The 25,316-nt window shown below is 39.0% G+C and overlaps 1 protein-coding gene across 2 annotated transcripts in view; it reads right to left on the bottom strand.

The window, feature by feature from the left end:
• Window positions 1-6,249: 6,249 nt before the first annotated feature.
• snta1 (syntrophin, alpha 1) overlaps window positions 6,250-25,316 on the bottom strand; it is a 53,392-nt gene continuing 34,325 nt past the window's right edge. For both annotated transcript variants that reach the window (XM_046075595.1, XM_046075594.1), the window contains 6 exons: window positions 12,667-12,862; window positions 12,132-12,321; window positions 11,658-11,788; window positions 10,971-11,167; window positions 8,785-8,972; window positions 6,250-7,900 (listed from right to left, as the gene is read on the bottom strand). In XM_046075595.1, the coding sequence (XP_045931551.1) occupies window positions 7,808-7,900; window positions 8,785-8,972; window positions 10,971-11,167; window positions 11,658-11,788; window positions 12,132-12,321; window positions 12,667-12,862 (995 nt within the window). In that variant the 3' untranslated portion in view covers window positions 6,250-7,807. The remainder of the gene's footprint in view (window positions 7,901-8,784; window positions 8,973-10,970; window positions 11,168-11,657; window positions 11,789-12,131; window positions 12,322-12,666; window positions 12,863-25,316) is intronic.

Here is a 25,316-nt window from a genome sequence, read left to right as displayed (position 1 = left end):
TAGCCTCACCCCATCCCTCTGTACATATTTGACATGGTTATTGAGGAGTTGATGTGAAAGTGATTGCGTAGTTGTTTCCTTTGGACTCTGTGCAAGGTTGAAACGTTCTACCTAGACTAAATGTTGTCACCATTGCACAGTTCCTTGAAAGTCCTGTTTGATTCCTTTTGAGTCGTGCTTTGATTCGATTGCCTCTCTGGAAGAAAAGCACAATGAAGGAGTGTGAGAAAATAGATAACACAGTCTTCCATTTAGAATATGAATTGCTCAGCTCGAGCCTTAGTATTAATCTCTTGCCCTCTTTCCTCTCTCTAGTCCTTTTGTGTTAAGGAGGAAAAAAAGATAGGGTAGAGAGAGAGAGAGAGAGAGAGAGAGAAAACAAGAAATACAGTACTGAATATTGTGGGATGTCCTGTTCTGAATTAGGTCAGGACCAATCAAAGCTTAAATGCTCTCTCTCTCTCTCTCTCTCTCTCTCTCTCTCTGTCCCCCTCTTTATCTGTCTCCCACTGAACACCAACGCTCTCTTTGTGATTATTCTGTATGGAGAGACAGAGACCCCTACTGTTTCTGGTGTACATTAAAACCTGTCCGACATGAATTTTTCTCCCCTCCCTCAATACTCTACTGCCATCTGTCCGCTATCATATACACTGCAGAACATGATATAACTGGAGTCCACAATCGCCTGCTGCTGCATGTACTGTACTTACATGTAATATACAGTCTTTCTACAGTGTGTGAAAATGACACAGTTGCACATATTGGCTTTGGGCTACTTGGTAGAAGAAGTATTTTGATCCTTTCTTGTGACTTGCTAAGACAGCACCAAGACAGCACCTAAGGAAATTATTACTGTCAGATGGAAACCCCAGTTTACATATTAAACAGTGGGTTTTAGAAGTGTGCTCCTATAAACTCTTTAAGGACGAGGCAAGGGCTGCTATGAAGACAGCTGTAGATTAATTAAATCCTACGTGTAAATCAATTTAGTTAAACCTTATATGTAAAATGTGTCTGAAAGATGGACAGTGACTGCTGAGGTACAGATACGTTTCTATTGTTGTCTGTCGTACTGTGTGGGTGGGTGAATTTTATATGTTGCTTTTGCATTCATTTTCCTGCAATTATCTGTCTGCGGTATTGACACATGTATAGACAAATATACAGTTGACATAAATAGATGTAGAATATCAATATGGAACAAATGCAAATTATATAAGAGTAATAGAAGAATAGAAAAAAATAATACACTATTTGCAGAGAAAGAACAATGTGGCAGATATTTACATGTGCATTACTCCGGTTTGTGTTGTGCAGTCGTATAACGGATATTGTGTACAGAAATATATAAATTGACAATATAAGAAAATAAAAATAACAATAAAACAACAATGATTAAGAATTAACAACAAATATGTGCAATGTGCCAGGTTTATGCATGATATGAAATGAAGTAATATTTACATGTGCAGAGACGTTTGTATTATTTGAAAGGGGGGAGTGTCAGTGACGGACCCGGGCCTTGTTAATGAGGCTAGCTGCTAGGGTAGAAGCTGTTTTTGTGGGGAGAGGTTTTGGTCCTGATGGACCACAGCCTCCTGCCAGAGGGGAGAGTTTGAAACAGTTTAGTTTAATCAATAAAAATGTATACGGTCATGTTGTAAAATCTGAAACAGTAAAGTAACTATAAATGCCAAATAAACGTAGTGGAGTAAAAGTACAATAAATCTGGACTTGTAAATACTTATATGTACAATTTACTATATTACTTTCTAGCACTGATCTCAGGAGAACAGGTGTAGCTTTTCAAGTTTTATAAGAAAATTTGCATTCACAACCATACTAGATCTTTTGATTAAACACTTAATTTTGAAGAAAGCCTGCTACAGTGTGGTGATTCACTCAGACCTTAAGACAAGGTCCACAGCTTTCATAATGACAATGACAACAACACTGATGATGAGTGATAATATTGATGTCTTTACAAACAAAGTGATCGAGACAGTAACCACAATAAGCAATTAGTGATTATGATCGTCATCTTTACCAACAGCTGTTGGTTATTTCATAAAAAGTAATGCTCACTTCATGAAGCTCTAATGGAGTGATAAAGTGTACAAATGGTGCCAACTCAGAATCCTTCCCTGGCAATTATTTAAGAGGACATTTTAATTTAGTCATTTCAAAACGGCATATCCACTGTAATACCTTCCCATTAAAAATAAAAACTTTTCCTCATTGTCTAATTTATTAGTTTAACAAAGAATTTGACACTATAGACAAATTAAAAGAAAAGTAGTGAAAATGTAATAGATTTTAATCAGTTAAACTTGTGAGTGTGGAACCTCACATAAGACAAATTTTCACCAAAACCATAATCAGAATCAGCTTTATTGCCAGGTATTTGTACACATATGAGGAATTTGACTCTGGATTGTACATTTCTCACGATGTGCTTACTCATAGAAAAATACAAAATCACAATAATAAAAACAAAATAAAATCAGACACAGACTTCAGTGTAGACAACACAAATATACACACTATGAACAAAAACAATATAGACATATTGACAAATAGTGCAGTGAGCAGAGTGCAAAGGATGCAGGAGTATGTACATGTCGTAGGTGGATGTGATATACAGGTACATACACATGCATACATGTAAACAGTGCAATGAAGGATAGTGCAAAGGATGCTGGAATAAATAAGTATTTTGTGCAGGAGTAATGACTTGAGATAGGTGGATTGGTATACAGTATCTACAATATGACAATATAACAGCACTGAAATAGAGATGATGAATAAATAATAAGGGTTAGCCAGTAAACAGGTGGCTGATAAGAGACAGAGTTACTGGGTTATTGCACAGGAATTGAAATCAGCTGTTCATCAGAGTGATGGCTTGTGGGAAGAAACTGTTCCTAAGTCTGTTGGTTTTGGCGTACAGTGCTCTGCAGCGCCTACCAGAGGGGAGGACACTAACATTTAGTATTTATGTATTTCGGTCTTGCATATGTGTCTATCCTGTGTCTATATCTTGCTGCAGAACCAATTGCCCTATGGGGACAAATAAAGTCTAAGTTAAGTTAAGTTAAGTTAAGTTAAGTTATGGTAACATTTCATTGACCTTATGCCCGAGCTGGAGCGCATGTTTTTTCATCTTTCAAATAACAAAGGTTTATTTGATTGTAGTGCAGGACACTGTGCTAAAACCACAACATGGTAAATTTACTTCTTGCCATATTCAACGATCTTTTGTTTACTTAATGGAAACTGCTCCTAACATTTTAGCCCATTTAGAGCTGTTTTATGCATGCCATGTGCCAAAGTGTATTTTATACATTTGGGAATGCTTGTGTCTATATTCAAGAGAACAATAGGTTTCCAATTTCATCACAGTGTATTTAATGTTTTCACAGATGCCTCATTGTTGGCTGATAATGCAGCTGATAATGGAGACTGATTGATTGAAAATGTCTGCCCTGTATTATTATGCTGAAAAAAAACAGATTTGACAAAATAGTATAAATATTATCTGCGCTAAAACTCCAGGACTCCGGACTAGTTTCATCTCCAATCTCTCCAGTTCTTTTCATTCTTTTATGTCTACATTCACATGATATTCCTGGTTATTGTGGAAATTCCAAGAATATAATGCCCGACTGGCAAAATGTTACAGTGCCTATCCAATCTTATTTAGAGTCAATATTCCTTCTCTTTGTATGTGATAATGTTTGCTCTCCAGGCTTCAACACAAAAGAAGGGATTGCAGAAGATACTCTATCCAGTGCAACATTTTTTCTTAGCCCCCTTCACTTACTAACATCATATTTTCTGACAATTTTCTCCCCCTTCCTCTCCCTCCTAAGTGCCCTTCCATTTTTGTTAATCAAAATATATTCACACAATCTCCTCCTCCTCTCCAGCAAATCTGAGAGGCTTGATTGGCAATTTCATCAGCAAAACCATAGTTCAGGGGAAGAGATGGACGCAGCCAATCTGAGAGCGCCCTGCCGTTACCATGGTAACATCTCAACAAGAGGAGCAAGAGCTGAAAGGGGAGGGAGGGGAGAAAGGCGAGAGAAGATATGATCAAATGTGAACACTCTATTCTGATTTTTATGGGCTGATATACAACTCACAGTTTGTTATTACTAGACTCTCCCGCTTCCATTTATTGTTCAGGCACACACATGCACATGTGTTTAAAAATCATATGCACACACACACACAGACACAGTGCAGAGTAACAAGCAGCATCTGCGCCTCACTGATAACACTGCCTCGTGGCAGTAAAAGCATATAAGCGGGGACTGTTTGCTTGCTTCTTTTACAATAGCTAGCAGCAGGCCTAACTGTCTCCATCACACACCCCGCTGACTTAAGCATCTCATCATCATCATCTTTGCTCTGCCCATTCTACAGATCTGTCTGGACTTAATAAAACTGTCAGACCACCAACTGGGACTGTTAAATAAAGACTGTGTGAAGGCTAGATCTGCTGTCTGAAGCAGCTCAGTGGAACGGCTCGTTAAAGACCATGAGAAATGACATTAAAACTTGCAGCTGGATAAGAAAAGAGCATTTGCACTGACTTCAAAAAGGACTGTTTAAGAGCTATTACAAAAGAGATAGATAGATAGATAGATAGATAGATAGATAGCCTAGATTTAAGTTTAAAACATTCAAAAAAATAACTAATATTATTAACATAATGTGAAGAAGTAACAGCTCTAATTAGTGTTGTAGTACTCGAGACCGGTCTTAAGACCACTTTTTGATGGTCTTGGTCTCGACCACATTTGTACTTGGTCTTGTCTCAGTCTTGGACATTGAGGACTCAGTATTTTATTTCAAGAACAGTCAAGATCATAATTTAAGGAATTTCAGTCAATTGTTTTTGCATTGTTGTCTGATTTATTTGTTAACATCCTAACTTTGATTGGATGTAAAACATATTGCTTCAAATGCAACCAAAAATCCTAATGAAAAATTAATTTTTACTGTTACATGCGACTGTCACCCCTGTCTGTCGCGAAGGTAAGCATGGGAAAGAAGTATTGAATAAAGACGCTTACGTTGATTTCAACTCTTAAGTGTTTGAGTGTTTTAATCGAAATATGGATCTTTCAGATCAATTTGAGAAGTACCTATGATCTTGTTCCACATTTTATTGTGTCATGTAATGTGGGGAACTGGTCTTGGTCTCGACTTGGTCTCAGCCCCTAAAAGTCTTGGTCTTGTCTCAGTCTCAATAAACTCTGGTCTTGGTCTTGACTTGGTCTCGGTTTAGGCGGTCTTGACTACAACACTAGCTCTAATATTATGTCAAAGACTCTTTGTGTTGTGTTGCAGAGATACTGTATCTACTGAAGTTAGCATGCTGACCAGCTAGCCCTGGCCTATCCTGTCACCACGACAGTTTGTACCTCAGCAGGCGATAGTCCGATAGTGGGAGTTGCAAAATAATAAAAAAAACAACCCCCCCAAAACCGGCATAGTTAGTGTTTCCTCTGTTCCAACAATCACCACCTCTGGTAGGATCAAAATAAACCCTTAATTCACTTGGTTAGATGTAATAATATTCTGTCTCTCGATGCCCACCGCTCACTCTCTCAGCCTTTCCTGCTTGATGCCTCTCCTGTTCCCACCTGAACTCACTGTGACTATGTCGTCCCCAGAGTCAGAGTCCTGGTCAAAGCCACTGTAAATCACCTTGGTACTGTATTCCCTGTTGTATTTCCTGGCCTCCGTTGATCTTGGAGGCTGTGTTTGGTCCCAATCCGGCCGTGTTTACTAAGAGTCTGCTGAGCCCTGTTCCTGTCAGCTAGCTAACGGCAGTTAGCAGCAGTTATGACCCGATATGTGACATGGTGCCCCCATAGACTGTATATAAAAAGCCCTATATTTTTTATAGCTGAAAGTAGCTAAAATGCTTTGATGGAGCTGTTGGGAAGTGCAGAGTCAAGTTGGTTTGGCACTTCAAGCAAAACCTTTTACAGTACACATTTCACCCTTTGGTGATTTAAAAATATGTATTAGTGCAGCTTTAATCAGTAACCCACCCATCTGTAAAATAGATTTAAATTTAATATGATTTTCAGTTCAATATTTAACTAAAAAAAACCCAAGTACATAGATACTGTATGTTTTATGTTTACAGTTTAGCTTAGTCTTCAGCGATCAACGAAAAAAATCAAGAGTAATATTTATGCTGCATTGATAAAGCACAAGCAACAACAATAAAAGTTAACAAAGTTTATTACATGTTTATATACAAACAACCCTGCAAGGCACACCTTTGTTTAAATAAGAATATATAATACATTTTATTCCTGAAAGCAAACAAGTTTTAGGTTTGAAATATATATTAATACAAGTCTGTTTAGTGTTGGACATAGAGAGAAGGCCCCAAGTTGTGGATGTTCAGTCGACACAAATAATAAAGAAAATAATCAAAACACTTTATGATGTAAACAACTCAAAATCTTTTCTATGGTAATTTAATATATTTAAATGTTGGACAAATTCTGTAAAAATGGACTATCAGTGCTTTCTGATGAAGCCTGTCTGTCCTCTCTGGTGATTCAATTATGAAGTACAGACAAAAACACTGTACTATAGAATAGGTTTATAAAAAAGCTAAACTCTGTACTTGTACTCGAACACTTATCTATACGGGAGAAGTAGCTTAGCTGGACTGGCACTCTTTCAGCCAACTGTTTGTCATCCATCATGATTATAGCACAACCTTTGTCAGTAGGACTCTAAAAACACAAGAGTTCTTATTTTATACTTCAGATGAGCTGAAATGAAATGACACTGTAGAGTCTGTCTGTCTAAGGCATGCAAATTCAAGGAAGTTTTTTGTTGTTAGGAAAATTGCAATATTTTATCTACTTTATTGGTTATGCTAAAACATAATTAATTAAAAAAGCCTTTTATAATATACTCTGTCTAGTCATTTCTCTTTGTTAGGCCATGAATTAGGAGCTCACTTAAAACAGGGAAGGAGAGAGACAGAATTCAGCTGCAATAAAAAATACATATGATTTAACATTTGAAAGTTGTCTTTAACAAAAAGCATGTAGCTTCTTTCATGGAAATTCAGGGTAAAGGCAACTTAAGCATCTACATAAAAAGCATATCATTATAGTTGTATTCTGTACTTTGTACAGTACAAACTATTGACCATGTAGTGATCAGTCGTGTCATTCTGTCACTCCACTGAAGCTGCCTTTAAAAAAAAAAAAAATTGTTTGTCCGACATCAATCAGGAAATTTGTGAAATATCATTTGTTATAACTGGCACAGCACATAAAGCAAAGATTGAAAGATGAAAGGATGCGCATGACAAAGGCCTGCTGTGACTAATGAAACAAAACAAAAATGAACAATTGGGCAAAATACATTAAATGGCTGGGACTTCAAGCTTAGAAACATTAAGATGCAGGCTGTCACACAGTTTACCATCATAAAGTGTCATGACCTACAGTAACAGATTTGACAGATGTCACATCCCTTAAATGGCTGCTGATTCTCACCATCTATAAAACCTCTCTTTCCCTTACAACTACAAGTTAAACAAAGGTCCTTCAATGTTGCACTTTTCTCTGCACTTCCCAGGAAAGACTAGGAGGTGACTGATCAGAGATCAGAATCTTAAAGGCCTAGGGAGGCTGAAAAGAAGGGGTTAGTCAGTATCCTCTCCTGCGCAACATTCTCTGCTGTTTCAGAGTCTTCTGGGCTGTGTGTTTTATTGAATATTCCTATTGTTGATGTTCTGGATGGCTGGCCACTATCATGCCAGGAGGCCAAGTCGCTTGACCTTAGCAGACAGGAAAGAGTGGATGATGAAGACTATGGTCTTAGGGCAACAGTGGAGGTCCAGTTGCTGAAAGAAGAGATAGATTTTGGAGAGCAGGAAATATAAAATAGAGATAAAAAAAGTCAGAATGAGAAAAAAACTTTGTAATGATATATTTCACACTGATGGTTGCATGCCTCTTCATTACATGATAAACATCTTGGCAGGTTGCAAGATCAAGGTTGCAAGTTTTTAAGAAAAACAAGATAAATGATAATTTCTGTATATGTTTAAAGTATACAAAACAAACATGTTAGAATCAGAGGAAGAAGTACTTAAATACTATAAAAAATCAATATGTTGCCAAACATTCATTCCTGATCTTGGAAACAGTAGTTAGTAATAGATTTTTGGCCATCTCCTTGACAACTGAGCAAACATTTTTCACTGGTGAAGACCATGAAATATGGTTAAAAGCTCTGCAAAGCACTATTAATTCAACACCTGTTGTGGGTGTTGTATGTGTACTGCTATTGACTGTAATTTGAGTTCAAATGTGCTTGTATAGTTCTTATTTTATATACCTATTTATGTTCAAGTTTCTCTGTTTATCTTTACTTATATCTCTCTTGGTGTTGCTGTAATCCCCAAATTTCCCCTCTGGGTAAGTATTATCTTATCTTAAAAGGTTAGTAGGATCTTGAGTTATTTTGTCAAAATAAGTTTTATTGACACATTTGTATAATTATTTAGAACTTACAAAATGCCAGTGGCATAGTGATAGTGCTTTTAAAGATAAGACATTTGCTTTTAATGTTATCTATTAGATTTCGTTCAGTCACAAACACTGAAACCAACTGTCATGCTTGATAACAATTAAGCTAATGTTGACATTCAACTGCTCAAATTGATGGTTGTTATAATTTAACATGATTAAAAACACTAAATACCGATGGAAAACAGTAACTTACAATCTCGGCCTCAGGGCCTCCAAAGTCAAGGAACATCATGCGAACTCCATCGTCTGAGGACATTCTTAGGCGCTCAAAAGGTTGTTGGAGCAGAATACATTTCCTGACACCCATCTCTTCGGTGAATAGTGTGAAACCCTCATCGATGTGCACTCCTAGGGTACACTCCTTCCCATTCCAACTACAGGCTGCAAGGGGAGAGAAAATAACACGCGTTACCATAAAGGTGGAGGAAGAAAAGGAAGGTAATGCAAAGATTCTTCAGCGCTTAGCTGAAATTGTTCATATACAAATCTGGACTGATATCACATATTTCTTGTGTTCTCATTTTGCTGTGAGCTCAGTGTAACAGTGTTAATACAGAGCCCAGAATCCTTGGTTGAATCCTGTGAATGGGATACCTTAATGCACTGAAAGGATAAATAAAGCTTATTGTTAAGAAAAGAGAATAGGTTGAATCTCAGTTAAATGGAACACTCGTCCTAATTCTAACACTAAAATAAAACGTTTTTGCACCACCTGAAGCTACCAGCAGAGGGCAATGTTACAATATTACCACACTGCACTGTTAAGTGAACTGGTGCCTGTCTCACAAAAGTAGGATTACTAAGTTTCCAAAAGAACCGTTCATAACTAAAATGCAGAATCTGGATCATCGAAGTAAAAAGATCTGTACTGTTACCCAGAGCGGACACTGGCTTATGAAATGCCATATATATAGCTGGATTTGAAACAAAAAAAGGTTTTGTCTTGTTCATAAAAATCTATTATAAAATATTTTCTTTCTAAAACCCAGCTCACGTCATTTGGAAACATGTAGCCAGAAGAAATTTGCAGAGATTGAGGACATTTTTCAAAAGACTACAATCCCAGAGTCATTGTCCAAGAAACAATAAATCATAACTCCTAATCCTGCTTTGTGAGATAGGCTTATATTATGTATTATGTCTTTCTGTTGGATAGAAACCACGTCTTGTACCAAATCACTAATCGTTTGGATTAAAACGATTTTAGGTAGAGAGGGTCGTCCAGTCGGCCGTTCGATCCCTGGCTCCGCCAGTCTGCATGTCGAAGTGTCCTTGGGCAAGATATTGAACACCAGATTGCTCCAAATGGCTGTGCCATTGGTCTGCGTGTGTGAATGTTATTCCTTCTTTCTGATGAGCAGTTGGCACCTTGCATGGAAGCCCCTGCCATTAGTGTTTGAATGTTCGTGTGAAGGTGTCAAGTGGGAAGAGCAAGTGCATTCCATTTAACATTTGATTGTGGAGATTGATCAATATAGTCAGCATTTTTGCATGCAATCTGCATGACTCTTAAACAGCATCAGAAACGGCTACGGCTAAGATTTACTTGTATTAGTTAGTAGAAGACCTGTCAATCAGTTTTAGATCGACAGCAGTGTTGTGTTTGGTGTTATAGAGGAACTGCCCTTTTGTGCCTTGACAGAGAATGCATTTGTTGCATTTTTACAAAGGGAAACCCCAGTGGGAGTCAAACGTTGAACCTTGGTTGTGTCATTCTCTTTTCACTCAGGCAAAGACGAGCACGACTCAGAGACAATCAAATATTATTTCTGGCAATTCTTTGTGCAGAACAAAGTTTTAATTTTCTACTCGTAGGTGGAGGGAAATGTATAGCAGGAATGAAGAAAGAACTGGGAGTCAAACTACTGTAACGGTATCCTGTTCGGTCTGCCCAGCAAGGCTACTGACAGACTCCAGTATGTACAAAACTCTGCGGCTAGGATGCTCACCCACACAAAACTTGGACTGCCAACCTTAAGAAGCTTCACTGGCTGCCAGTTAAGTCCCAGATCAAATATAAAATCCTCCTTCTGACGTACAAATCTCTCCATGGACTTGCACCACAGTACCTCACAGATCTACTCCATCCCTCCACTCAGTCACCTGCTCGCTGTCCCTAATTCCAGGCTCCAGACCTTTGGTGACAGAGCCTTCTGTGTTGGTGCACCTTCACTCTGGAACAAGCTTCCTCTTGCCATCCGCTCTGCCTCCTCTCTAATTACCTTTAAAAACCATCTTAAAACACACCTCTTCACTGAGGCCTATGGGCTTTAATCCCGGCCCCCCCTTGTTTGTTAAGCGTCCTTGGGTTTGTGAAAGGCACTATATAAATCAAAGTTATTATTATTATTATTAAACAATCTAATTAAACATCTGTACCCGTGGTGACCTCCTTGATGAGCTCAGCAGCATTATGGCAACCCTCCACCAGCAGATGAGTCCAGGTGGACAGCTCCTTGGCAGAATCTACCCTGAACACATGGGTCTCCACTCCTTGCTTAGTACCCGAACGCAGGCCAAATGAGAGGTCAGAGTCCAGGAGAGGAGAACTTTTTCCTGGGCCAGAGTGGACCAGTCTAAAGGGGAGAGGAGAAAGTATGAGAAGAACGTGGATGAGAAAGAGGAGAATTAAGTTTCACGGAAAAGGATGGTCCAGGAGAGCAAATTAAGGGGTATGCAAGTTTGTGTGTTACAGAGGCAAAAACTGAGATGTGGAGAGCAAAGGAGAGAAAGAAGGGAGGAAAAACACATGACTCATAGGTTCTGGTTCCACTAATGTTTTCCAAATGAATGTGACGTGTGGCAAAATATCCAATGGTCCATTTATGGAAAGAGTGAGCATGTGCTCTTTGACTAGCCCCCCCCCCAAAAAAAGGTCTGTCAACCCAAAAGTGGGCTCCTTAGGGTGGAGGACAGCTCTATTAAGTTTATAAAATGCCAAATGTTACATTACAGTAGTTACATTATGTAAATGTCTTTGTGAAAGAGTGAAAGACCGAGAGTGTTAATATCTAGTACTAAATGTGGTGTATGTGTGTATATATGCAGGCATTTATGTGTGTGAACCTGGTAGCAATGAGTGGGTGACTCTTGGCTGGGTTGCTGAGGCTCTCTTTGCTTTCAGGCAAGGACGGATACAGAAGCAGGTCTCTGTCGGTCAACACAGCCAGTACTGGTCTCTCTGGACCCTGGGTGACCTGCATACATGCACATTTGTAGCACAGTTGAAGAATCATTGAAACATTTGAAGTCCCTCATATTGCACTTTCTGATTAACATACAGAACGTGGTACATTTACAGATGACCACGCATAAACTTGTATGCATGTCTTTTTTATATTTGTGTGTCACTGCATGCACTTTAAGAATCAAAACTTGTCTTCACCTCTGAAAAACATGAAAAAGGCTGTAAAAGCATATAACATATAAAAAAAACACAGCACATTCACTGACAGGGCACCATGAAATACTAAAAACCACAGGAGGTAAAGCAGGTCTTGCAGTACGGACGATGTACAGCACGTCTGTATTCTTTCATACCTGCTCTGTAATCCAGCCCAGATGTTTAACCTCCATGCCAGGCTGCATGCTCTTCATCTCCTCCTTTACTTGCGGTAAAAGGTTGGCAGCGCCAGCCTGGATGGCATTGTACCAGGACTGGGCCATGGCTGGGTCTTTTGCCCGCAGGAACACAGAATTCTTTCTGTTGGACGAAATCACCTCGAAATACCTGGCAGATGAGATGAGAGGAAGAGAGAGAAGCGAGCAGGGAGACAAAAGGGAGATGGGGGAAAAAGGGGCCAGTTAGAGAAACTAAAAGACAAATGGAAAAGAGAGAAAAGCTTGAGGGTGAAGAGGAAGTTTCAGATATTAACAAAGAGAATATGTGAGCAAGATAACAAAGATAATATGTGAGCAAGATAGGGCATGAAGTCCCTTTTACAATATTCTCTGTATGCCATTTTGTTATTTTCAGGTTATTTTCAGGTTGAGGTCTATGAGCTGCGTTTTTCTAAAGAAAGGTATGAAGTGAAAATCAAACATTATAAAGCTGTAAACGTCTAACATGCAGTACCTGTTCTCTGTGTCCGGGGGGCACTGTTTTCGTGACACCTGACACATCTTCAGCGGGATGCTGCGGGGCTCCTTCACCTCAGCGGGTGAGAGCTCAGTGCCCCTCTGAGGTGTGGAGGGGGGAGAGTCCCAGGGGAGGGCGGCCCCAGGGGAGCCTGAGCTTTTAAAGACGGCCGACATCTCCTTGATGTATTTCACTGATGCAGAGCGAGAGTGTGAGCGAGAGCGAGAGAGATTTAGATAAAGCGGACAGGCAAGAGAAGAGGAAAGATGGGGGAGAGAAAAAGGAATTTGGGTTATGAATTTGGAGCCTCCAGGATCAGAGATGAGTTGTAAACTGTAGCAGCACTTTAAAACAACTTTAGAACAGCTTTAAAAAGTTTTAAAATTCATCTGTGAAGAATTCTCTGTAACTGTAACTCAGCTTTATGGAGGTTATCATGCTCTTTCAACATGGCAAATAATAACCAAGTGAATTCAGTATATATACTCTTAAAAAAAGATACACAGATAATATTATTTACTAAAATAATAATTGTATGTGGGTGATTATAGCATGGGTGGGCATGCCTTGACCAACAGCTAGAGGCAGAGAGGGGATTTGGTTTCCTCCAGCTGTGCACTATGCACATATCTTTTTCTATAACGATTGTTTAAAACATGTTTTAACTCGACAGCACACTTTCATTTCAAGCTCACATTAATAATGTCACTCGGTGTGCATACTTCCAATTACATAACATTAATCGCCTCCGACTGTCTCCCTCACCCACTAGTACAGCCATTCTCGTTCACACACTGGTCACATCCCGCATTGATTATAGTAATTCTCTTCTCGTTGGTCTTCCTCTCAAATCCATACATAAACTTCAACTAATCATATTACTCCTTTCCTTCAGCAGCTTCATTGGCTTCCAGTTAAATACCGCATTGATTTCAAAACTCTGCTCCTGACCTTCAAGGCCATTCATAACCTCGGCTCCTCTGTACCTCACTGACCTCCTTCATATTAACACCCCCACCCGTACTCTTAGGTCTTCTTCTTCTACTCACCTCACCGTAACTCCTGCTCGTTTGACCACCATGGGGTCCAGAGCCTTCAGCCGCTCTGCCCCTCGTCTCTGGAACTCTCTTCCACCAGACATCCGCAACATTGACTCACTTTCCATTTTTTAAATCCCGCCTGAAAACATCTTTTAAAACTGGCATATCCCACATGATCACTCTTTCTCAATCTTTGTTATTTTATACCCTGATTTTATGCACTGTAATTATAGTTGTTAATTTTATCGTTTATTGCTGTACTGTTTTATTATGTCTTGTGACCTTGAGTGTTCAGAAAGGTGCCTATAAATAAAATGTATTATTATTATTAGTACTTTTTTCTATTTTGATTGAATTGGGTTCATTTCCGCTAAAAATGACTACTGGTCAATAGTGGCACTTGTGTTTTATGAATCAAAACAGTCAATGGGACTATCTTTATTGACTGATAGATTATTGATTATTGTTCTGTACTCTGTGTGACCGGAGGGTTAAGAGCACATAACTACACCATGGGTATTCCTAAAAACATGTTCTGACTGATTACACCTTTTTTTTTTCACCAAATTAAGTAAAAGCTTTTTTTGGTCCCTTTTCCCCCACAAAAAAAACATCTTAATAAAATAATAAGTCCTAATTTGTGTATGATTCAAGTGAATAAAGTCAAACATTTATTGAATATTTATTGAACATTTGTTATATTGTTAACTACATGGTTCCAAATAATTATTTACATATTTTCAAAATTGTTTTCCCTTAAGTTTAAGACTTACTATTTTGTTCTACCTTAATGACCATATCTAGTAGCCACTACATTACAAAATCTGGACCATAATTACTTTAATTTCTTCAAAAAATACAGTCTATTCTTTTGTTTCCCAACCCATAATTGCAGTGAGGCACAGAGATGGCCAACAAACATCCCTAGCCAGATTTGAACAAAGAAACCTGCAGCCCATGATCACCGTCCCAACATCCAAGCCTCATAATTACACATTTTTTGCGGGATATAATCTAGTGTCACCAAATTAATTTGTGATATTACTTTGCCACATCACCCAGCTCTATTCCGCTCACATCTCTTTTTGAATGCACTGCTGTATCACACACCTACACACACACACACACACACACACACACACACACACATACACACACACACACACACACACACACACACACACACACACACACACACACACACACACACGGCCTCAGCTCCAGTCCAGTAGGCTGTGGTATGGGTTTGGCAGAAGTAGCCACTGCTGGAGTAAAAATAGTCCAGAGGACATGGCAAGGCATGAGGCTGAAGGCTGAAGACAGAGCTCTAGTTTCACTGGGGAAGTGTGAAGTACACTTCTTGCACAGTACAAGAGGCATGTAGCCAGAGGGCAAGTTGAAGAGTCACAGCACAGGACAACAGGAGTGAGAGAGGGGTATTCCACCATTCCCAAAATGGAGCCCCTGCCAGCAAGTAAAGCAGCCAGTCAGGCAGCCATCCAGTTGTTTTGTTAAAACATCTTTTATGGGTTTGTTTCACTATAAACAGTGTACTAGTCATTCAGATTTTTATTCCTCTCTCCTATCAGGAGATGGCAGAATGAGTTAGTGAATAAAAACAGTGAAAAGTTTCAGATGGGTCCATCTGAAACGTCTTTAATGAAGAACTCTGAGCAACTCTAAACCACCTCATACTAAAGCTGCTTTCAGACACTATATTTGTAACACTGCCTGTTTCATCTGCCGGCTTAAGTAATGGCTTTTAGCTTTCACACATAGGCATCTGTTGTGGAAAAGTGTCATGCTGACTCTGTTCAAAAGGACACGACTACTACTGATGTAATGCTCACACGATTGGCATCTAGCTTGTGAGAAGAGGCATCACAGGAAGTTACAGTATATGTGATGGCCTGTGCATGGCCAGAGATTATTCTCTTGTTAAGTCCCCCTTGGCAGGGTGGAACAACTAAATTATCCAATTTCAGCGACACACTATGCCATCTTCAGCCATTCTTATGAAAGCAATGGTTCTCATTTGGCTTGCAAATGTCTGTTTTAAGTCTAATCTGTCACTTTAAAATCCTCAATACCCTCATAAACCCGGAATCTAAAGTAGTGTCACTTACTTGTCACTATATGCAGAAATGACAAATGGAGGAACGTCATTAAACTGAACACTTTCAGTGACAAAGTATCTGCATTTATTGAGAAATGAGAAGAGATCAAAATATTCTAAACATTCGTCTGCACTCATAGTTCACCTGGAGCTTCTCGGGGCACATAAGACCTTTAACGGAGAGGTGAAAAATTCTAAAGCTGCATATTTAGCTACTTTAATTTATATTAATCAGTCACATCCAAGAATGTTGTTCAACATTGTGAGGCGTGTCCCTGATCCTCCCCTGGACCAGATATTAAATGAAAAATGTGAAGAATTTCTTTCCTTCTTTACTCAGAAGATAAATAAAAGAAGTTTAATTCTCCCCCAGATTTTCCAATTACTGTTGAGAAGCCCTGTGCAGTCTCCCTCTGCTCATTTAATGCAATCTCTCCATCTACACCAACTGATATGGTAATGGAAATGAAACCCTAATCTTGGTCTTTAGATATTCGACATGTAAAATAAAGAAGGTTTTTTTTTTTACAGTCCTTTTATTTTGCAAATTTTAAACTGCTCTCTGTTGACAGGCTCTTTTCCTGAATTCTTAAAAAATAAACACCGTCTCTTGATTCCCCTGAACTTAACAACGTTTGGCCTATTTCTAAGCTAATCTTTGGCCAAGGTTTTAGAAAAGGTCGGATCAGATCAACTCTTAACTTTTAGTCATAGCATACTGGAATCTAGATTTTGTTTTTAGAAAAACACATAGCACTGAAACTGTGCTTCTCGAGGTGTTAAATGACTTATTGCTGGCTGCTGAGACTGGCCACATGTCCATTCTTGTGAGTGAGGTTTAGACAGAATAACATCAGTCTGTATCAGTCCCTCCTCCTCTCTCGCTGGCTGCAGGTAACGTTACCAGGTCGAAAGAGGAGCGGCTGGTTTGTCTCAGCCAGCAGCTGAGTTTTTAAGACTACAGACCAGTCTGTGCTCCAGACAGCTTTCTATTTAGCTTGTTTTTAACATTTGGCTAATGCCAAGCTAGCATTAGCTGTGCTTGTATAAAACATAGAGGATGAGATACTGAGGACAGAGATGATTTAATTAACCATTTCTACTTGTTTAACATTACCTTACAGACAGGTGTATTGATAAAGTATTGTCTTTTTACTTGCGAAGGTTTTATTGCACGTACTTACAGTAACGAGCATTAGCTGTCAACAACTAACGTTACAGTAGTTTGGAGCTAACTTAGCTTAACCCTCACCGTATTCCACCGCGACGGCGCAGCCTCTGGCTCTGCTGCAGAGGCGTGTGTGTGTGTGTGTAGGAGCCGACTGAGAGCAGGCAGAAACTGCAGCCTGATGATTTTCTTATCCATTGCGTTTCAAATTAAATCACATTTGACGCTCGAGACATAACGTTACATCATAGGACCCGCAAGTCTCGATAGCAGTATCGATAAGCTCGAACCTTACTGATTTTCGGGTTTTGAGAATTTGTTGGAACCGGGTCCTTTTGGAACCAGGTCTCGATCCCCATCCCTATATATTTCCATTTTTACACAGACGATACTCCGGTCCACCTAAAATGTGACCCTACATAAAAAGCAGAACACTGTCACTGCTAAACTCACTTCATAACTTAATTTCCTGCCACTAAATATTGATAAGACAATGAGATAAGGAGGCACTGATCATAGGTTAAGATATAATCAAATAATCTGGTGTCATTATTTTTAATCAAAACGTCAGTTTAGACAAAAATGTTAAATCAGGGGTTCAATCCTGCTTCTTTTACACTCAAAAGCCCAATTAAAAAAAATGTCTTTTTGTAGTTTTATATTTTAGTTGTATGCGTTTAAGCTTTCATGGCTTTTAGTTTGACTTTATTCTCTTTTTGTTTTAAATGTGTTCTTTTTTGTATTGTAAAGCACTGTGTAACTGTTTTGAAAGGTGCTATATAAAAGGTATAGCATTTTACATTGCAGAAATGTGACATGGTCATATAAGAAAAAAAGAACATTTATGGAAGAAATGACAGTTTGTTTATTGAACATGATGCTAACATAAAAAAGTGGCAGAGCATTTAGGGATTACAGTGCCTAAACGTCTGACAGGGACTTAACTGCTGCAGAAAAAGGCTTGTAAATGCTAAAAACTATAAACATACAATAGCTCCTGTGAGTCAGCAGGAGGTTCACTGTCTCACCATCTGCACATCTTTTTCTTTGGAAAATTTTCTCAAAAATGTCCTGGATCTCTAATCTGTCTTTAATCTTTCCCTCTGCCTCTCTCTTCAGAGATGTGGTCAGTTTCTTTTCAGTTTGGTTTGGGAAGTGGATTGTTTCAGTATCTGAAAGCTACAATTTTTTCATCATTAAAAGTTTTTCTCTCAAATCTATAAAGCACATTGAGAAGAATGACTCTTCCCCTCCGATCTTTTGAATAAGAGTATTGAAAATGCCTGCTTCACATACTTTCTCTTTCTCCCTGTCTCTCTTTCTCGCCCACTGTCTTTGCTGGTTTAACAGTAACCCGTCCATGTATGGCCTAACAGTATGGTTTCCACACACACACACACACACACACACACTATGGGTTTACTGCAAAAGCTTGCTCTCACACGTGCATGTGTTAGCACACATGCAAACACACACAAATGAGCACACAAAGTAATGCATCTACAAAAACATAATGGTGTGGAATCTAGGACTATTGAGTCTCTATGTTTTTGTCCTTTAAGTGGAAAAAACTAGGTGCCTGTACACCCTCAGTACTGACTTGGTGTCCGTAGCACAGATCAGATATTCATGATTATTAATGAGATGAGCGATGAACCAAATCTAAATCATTCAGAACAGGGGAAATCTTCGTTTTAACATTTGAGAATTCTGACATTTTGGTTAGATAAGGAAAAAAGTCTGCTTCCTACTAAGTAACAGATTTTTTGTTCTTTCATTTGGTACTGGGACCAAAACTCAATTATCATAATAACCCTATAGGTATCCCAGTATGGTGTTAAGGACCTGAGCGTGAAATTGCTCTTTTGAGTTACCAGTTAGTTTTTTGTCCTATGCTCCCCTAAAGTTATGCTTTGTGTTTGAACTTAAAAGCATACACACACCCACCTCACATCACCCTCACACATTTAAAGGGCCTGTAAAAGTTTATTTCTCCCTTTTCTACCAGAAAAATTCTCTTTTTTACTCGCCTCATGTACACTATGTGGAATCAGCCTTAATGTACCCAGAAAAAAAAATGCTTTTGTAGACAAAACCAGACGGGGATGTGTAGACTGGGAACACGTATCAAGCAGCGACCAACCAATATGTACCAGCTACAGCTTTGAAGTAGCTGTCAACTTGCATACGTAATGTTTCATGGAAATGAGCTTCTGTCCATTTGTTCTTTTGCCAACCCATTGATGTTTGTACCATGGGGCAGCCAACTGCTTCCTTGTTGCTGGACCAAGGCCATTCAAAATTGATGTGGTCAATCTCAATATGGCAGGCTAGTCCACAAAACTGGGAATGGAAATGGGATTGCCTACATTATTGTTTCAAGTGGAAGCCATCACAGAAGGTCTTCTGAACCCTGCAACTATACTGAATAATAAAGAGCCGCAGGCACAGTGCAGCCAGACAGGTCAGACTGGCAATTCATTGATGGCTATCTGTATATGATGAGGATATCTCAGTCATGCAACTAGCGCTACACTTATTACTTCAATTAAAGTTTCTTAAAAATGCTGTCATAGAAAGTCAGGAGTGAGAAAGCAAGCATGGCTCGTGGTGCTAATATCTGGCACATAAACAGTGTTCTATTCTCAGTGGTCATTTTTCTTTATTATGCAAGACTGAGTTTATGAATGTGTTTCATGCTGCGCAAACTGCACAACTGAAAAGGCAGGGGGGAAAACACCAATCATAGCAGGTACGTATAAGGAGATATTTACTTTTGGAAAGAGGCTTTACTATTCCCCAAAAAACGATGTGGAAATGATCGCATTGGTGTTTCCCAGATTAGAAATGTCAGGCATTAGCTGTGGCCCCACAGAACAAATCGGAGGAGATAGCCTTCAAACAGAGTGGTGAATGAGAAGGAGAGGAGGAAAGGAATGAACAACAAGGAAAAGTGAGAGACAGGGAGGAAAAGAAGACTGAGAATAAGAAAGAGTGAGACAGGCAACACAGAGAGACTCAACATACAGCTAAGCTCAGCCAGAAATGTTGCCATGAATACCAGTGGTGGCACATTCAATACAGAGCTAAAATTAGCTGAGATGGCACTGTTATTACTTTAGCTTATCTGGCAGCCAGTGAAACTACTTTTGTACTGTGTATGTGTGTGTGTGTGTGTGTGTGCGTGTGCGTGTGTGTGAGGAGTTTCTTTGCTTCTGCAGAATCTGCCACTAAGCTTTTCCTGCTAAAGTCTTTACATTGAACCTCACAAATCCTGACCACACATTTTCAGCCAATTCAGTTTTGACACAATTCACTTAACAGTGGTTTGAAAAGCTTTTTTTCCCACTTTCCCAGTTCCCTGGACAGTCCAAATTGCCAAAGCACAAGTTTAAATTTTCTCACTTGGCTCATTCAGTACTCTCTATTGTGTTAATACACACACAAACACACACTCGTCCACTATATCAACCCAACCCTATGCCTGTATCCCCACACACTCTGATGGTTCAAATGTATCCAATGAAAAAAACAGCAGGTTGATGTTATTGGCAGTCATTAATATGCTTCTTGACTTGGTGGTCAAACAGTGTCATTGGCTTGTCAAAGGCGAAACAATGCTCTAAAGCTAACTGCCAGCACCCTTCCTTCTCCCCCCGCCACTAGTTACCGTGGGAGCAGCTGGAATGTCATTGGTTAGTCAGTGACCTCAGAAGCATGCTGTTGGCTCTGTAAACCATGTCTGGCGAAGAATGTCCCTATGTTACACCAACGAGGAAAGTCGTCTTGGGCCAAAACAACATCATACATACATTTGCAACACTAAGGAGCACTTGCTGTTTCCATTTAGTACATTGAGGTCACTCAAGGTAAAAAGGAATAAAAGCCATTAGCGAGGCCAAGCATAAATTGAATGACATCAAAAACTAGGATTTTTATGCTTTGAGACAGTTAAGATGTGGACTGTGCAACTACTATATATATACTATATTAGAAAGATTTGGTTAAATCTTATAGATTTAGTAAACAAATGTATGCACACAAACAGGAACATTTGCAGAGTTGAGCTGGGCCGATATAATAGCATGGATGATGTTACCACCCAAATTTAGCTCATTTTATCCCGTATCAGCATATATGCTGGTAGTGGATAAGTAAACAGAAATTGCAGTGCAGAAATGACACAGATCCTGTATTTTCAGAATAATTTAGAAACGCCACTAGGTTTGCCTACCAGAGAGCACAAATAACTTTAATTTTCAACTGTAAAATGCCCCACTAATAACTTATGTAATAACCAAATTTAAACATGAATATATGTTTTTTGGGGCCACACAACAAGCTGTAAACACGACATTAACATATAATCACCTTATAAAGATACAGAGCAACATTAGCATTAATTTGGAGTCACGGTGGTTTTTCTACCTGATGAATGTCAGTCTAATATTCACTCTCCTTTTACTGTATATAGGGTTTCGAATTGAACTGGAAATTGGAAATCTTCCCTTTTAGATTTGCAAGTCGCTGAGTTCGCCAACAGTCGGTGGTTGGGTTGAGGGCAAATCAGTGGGCGATCAGTGCTTGCCAATCTGCACTCAATTGTTATGTGTGAACTACTCAAGGACCCATCTAAGAGGCAGGCCAACACATTGCAGACACCAGACAGATATCTACCATGCTAAATATCTGGAGCTGTTGACGACTCCACATCCACATCCAGCCAATGAGAGTATGAAGCTATTTTTTCAATACAAAACATATTTTACTCACCTCCAACTCTCTCTGTAGCAGACAATCAGGAGGTGGTGAACAGTGGGTTATCTGAAATGTTAGTGCTGAAAACAGTGATGACAGTGATGGGTGCGGTGAGAGGCGATCAAAACAAGCTGAAGGACGCTACAACTCTCGTCACTATTAGCAACACCTTTCACATCATACATAAGCCAGTAACACATTACCCTCTTATTATTTTAAGTTCTCCAATTTTGCTTTTTAAGCGGTATACAAACATTTAATAAATGGTTAATAACACAGCACAATATAGTCATAATCAGATGTAAGTTTTTGTATCCTGTGCATAAATGCTAAATAAAGGGACTTAAATCATTTTATAGATTTAATTGTTAATATCAATATCCCGATTAGAGCAGCTTTAAGAGATTCTTAGATATTTGTTTATGTTATAAATCAGATTTGTTGTTATCCATATTGGCCTCAAAAATCTAGCATCCTGTCATTTTTAGCTCTATAGTGTTGAGAAAATGTGTGGTTTGTTTTCAAACACTCAAGTTGTGTTTATGCCTCTTTTGAGGCATGCATGTACACGTGCATATAAAAAAGTGTACATCCATGCCTCCCCTTTCAGTGATCTCTGTGAGCTCATGTACGGGTTTATGTGTCCCCAGTGTTTCACTGATTAATGTGTGTCTCTTTCTGGCAGCGTTCTGAATGATTAAGTTCATCATTCCTATAGCCCATCTCATTAAAATCATGGATAAATGCCAACCTCAGGGTGTAAGGTATGGCATGGGAGAGGCTGAGAGAGAGAGGGAGAGGGCAGAGCACACCAAATCAGACTTTTAAACTAATTCACATACTGCCAAAGCACAGATTTGATTACTTTGCATAGTGTGTCAGGAGAGTTAATTATCCTAATTCAACAAAGTGAAAGTGAAGGAAACTTGAACAGAATCTGGCAGAGGACAAGAACAGAGTGAAAGAGGTTCAGCTGCAGACATTTCCACTTTCCAACTTCTTTTTTGTGTCTGGAGACATGTTTCCTGCCTAAATTGCAAAGAAACTTTTATAGGTTCATGTATATTTGCTTGGTGTGATTGAAAGCAGTCACTGTGCAACTTATGGACGTAATTTACAGATTCGATTTCATTTGAGGCAAGTGGAAGTGATAAATAGCCATGGACTTTGAAAGAAAACTGATACAGTTTATAAATGTCACTGAAATGGTGCATAAAAAACAGACAACATAGTGGCCTATTATGTGCAAGTGTATATATAAAATCCTCAGTATGCATGTTGAAAATTCAGCAATAAAAGTTTAGGTTGGCTGGAACATAAGCAGTTTTTTAGAAAAGCTCATTCATTCATTTTTTGTTTATTTGTTTGTGTTCATGTATATATGTATTAACTCATTTATTCTGAATAATAGCTGCATACACGCCCTCCCAAGCCTATTACTCCCACTTCCTCCATCCCAAACATGCACATGCTGCACAATACTGTGAGATGGTTCATTGGAGTCAAAGCCTGTAATGAAGTGAGAGAGCGGCACAAAGACTCGGCCACCAATTTATCAGGGGCCCCGGATCAGGGCAGTGGGGTTCAGAGGGGGCCTGTTAAGCAAACTTGACGCCACAGAGGGAGAGAGGGTCTTAGGGAGAGTTGTAATTTAATAAAGCTATGTTATTTTGTGGGTTAATCCATTCTCTTGCTGAGTCTAAGCACAATGCCCTCACGGGCCAGCAGCTCTGAAGGAAAAGGAACCAGGCTTTGTGTCCAAAGGGTTAGAGGTTTCACAGCAGGGATACACACAGAGATACAGGACAGAAAGAGCTACAATACACCCTGCAGACTACAGAAGAAGATGAGTGGTGTGGACAGCAATTGTTCTCTGATCACATCCACTGTAAATTTATTTTGTTGCTCCTTCTCCGCTGTTTCTATCCAAAGTCTTTAAGAGAGTAATGCATAGTGGCAATATGTCTGCAACACTGCAAAAAAGGATTATTTTATTTTCATGAAAAAAGCCAGTACTTCAGTATTTATATTACTGTGCTAACATTCTTTGTCACTTTTAATACACAAACAACACGGAGGACAGAAGCTAGAGGATAGCAAAACTATCCTGGCATGATACTACAATATTTAATATAGGGCCCTGTGCCACTAATGTGTATTTTTCCAAATAACTTGCAGCAAGAAAGTAAAAAAGTTTTACTTTCCTGGGCAATGTTTGATTGTTTACTTTAAAGATTTGGAGCACCAGATGGGCGGGATTAACTCAGAAAGTGCCAAACACATTGTCAATAACAGCACACACCTTCTTTTATCCTGGGAAGACCCACACATGTGCTACCTGAAGGCACTAAAACACAAAAAGTATTTTGAAGTACGACTAGGCCCAGATCTGTTGGATATGTAGGAATCCTAAATTGGAGGTTTTTCATCTAGAAAAGACAACTAGCGCAGGCTGAAGGGGGCACAACATCAACTTATCTAGGTCAAGACTAATGGTGCTCCCATCAGTGGAATGTATTCTTTCACAAAGCCAGCAAGCTCAGCTCATCTTATAATTTAAAGTTGCCGACATAAGTTTGATTTGTAGGTTTGTGTCTTTAAGTCTGTGTGTGTAGTGGTGAAATGAAAGCAGAAGGAAATGAAAGCAATGACTGTTCAGCTAAATGTACAGGCAACTTCGCATTACATTTTTGTCCAGAATCATGTTCCTCTTATTCCTCAGTTTCACTGACAACTTCACTCATCTCCCACAAAAGACACACTGCAAAAAGATGTTTTATCTCGAAATGAAATTACCTTGGATCAGTGAAGGTCAAATGAACCACCAAATTGAATAGAATGTAATTTTGTTGCCAACTGAGCTGAGGTGAAGAGAACAAAGTGAGCATTGAGAACAAAGATCCAGTATGTAGTAAGAAACTGGAAGGACATGGCTGAGGGATTCGGTCAGGCATCAAGGGGAAGGTTTATTTTCAAAGTAATAATTATACTGTCACAGGAGCGAGAGCCAGGAAGTTTTAATTAGGTGATAAAGTACATGCATGTCATCAGCACAACTGTAAGGAAGTGCCTGGCCTACGCCAGTTATGGCTCAGTTTGCTTAAAGCAGACTTAACAGAGCAAGGTAAGTTTATTTGTATAGCACATTTCAACAACAAGGTAATTCAAAGTGGTTTACATAAAACATAAAAGCAACAGGGAAATATGAAAAAAAAAAAAAAAAAAGTTTAAAAGCAACATAGGGAAATTGAAAAAATACACATCAAAAAATAATAAAAGTTACAGTGCAGTAAAATATTTAATTAAAAGCAATGGTAAAAAGCTAAAAACAAATAAAAAGACTACTAGTTAAAGGCAGTGGTAAAAAGAAAAATCTTAAATATTTAATTAAAAGCAATGGTAAAAAGGAAAGTCTTCAGTCTTAATTTAAAAGAACTGACAGTTTCAGCAGACCTGCAGTTATCTGGGAGTTTGTTCCAGATATACGGAGCATAATAACTGAACGCTGCTTCTCCTTGACAGAAAGCAGACCTGCCCCAGACGACCTGAGAGGTCTGGATGGTTC

This window comes from Micropterus dolomieu, linkage group LG18, assembly GCF_021292245.1.
Source record: "Micropterus dolomieu isolate WLL.071019.BEF.003 ecotype Adirondacks linkage group LG18, ASM2129224v1, whole genome shotgun sequence".
NCBI classification, from domain to species: domain Eukaryota; kingdom Metazoa; phylum Chordata; class Actinopteri; order Centrarchiformes; family Centrarchidae; genus Micropterus; species Micropterus dolomieu.
This window is presented reverse-complemented; position numbering and strand designations above follow the sequence as displayed.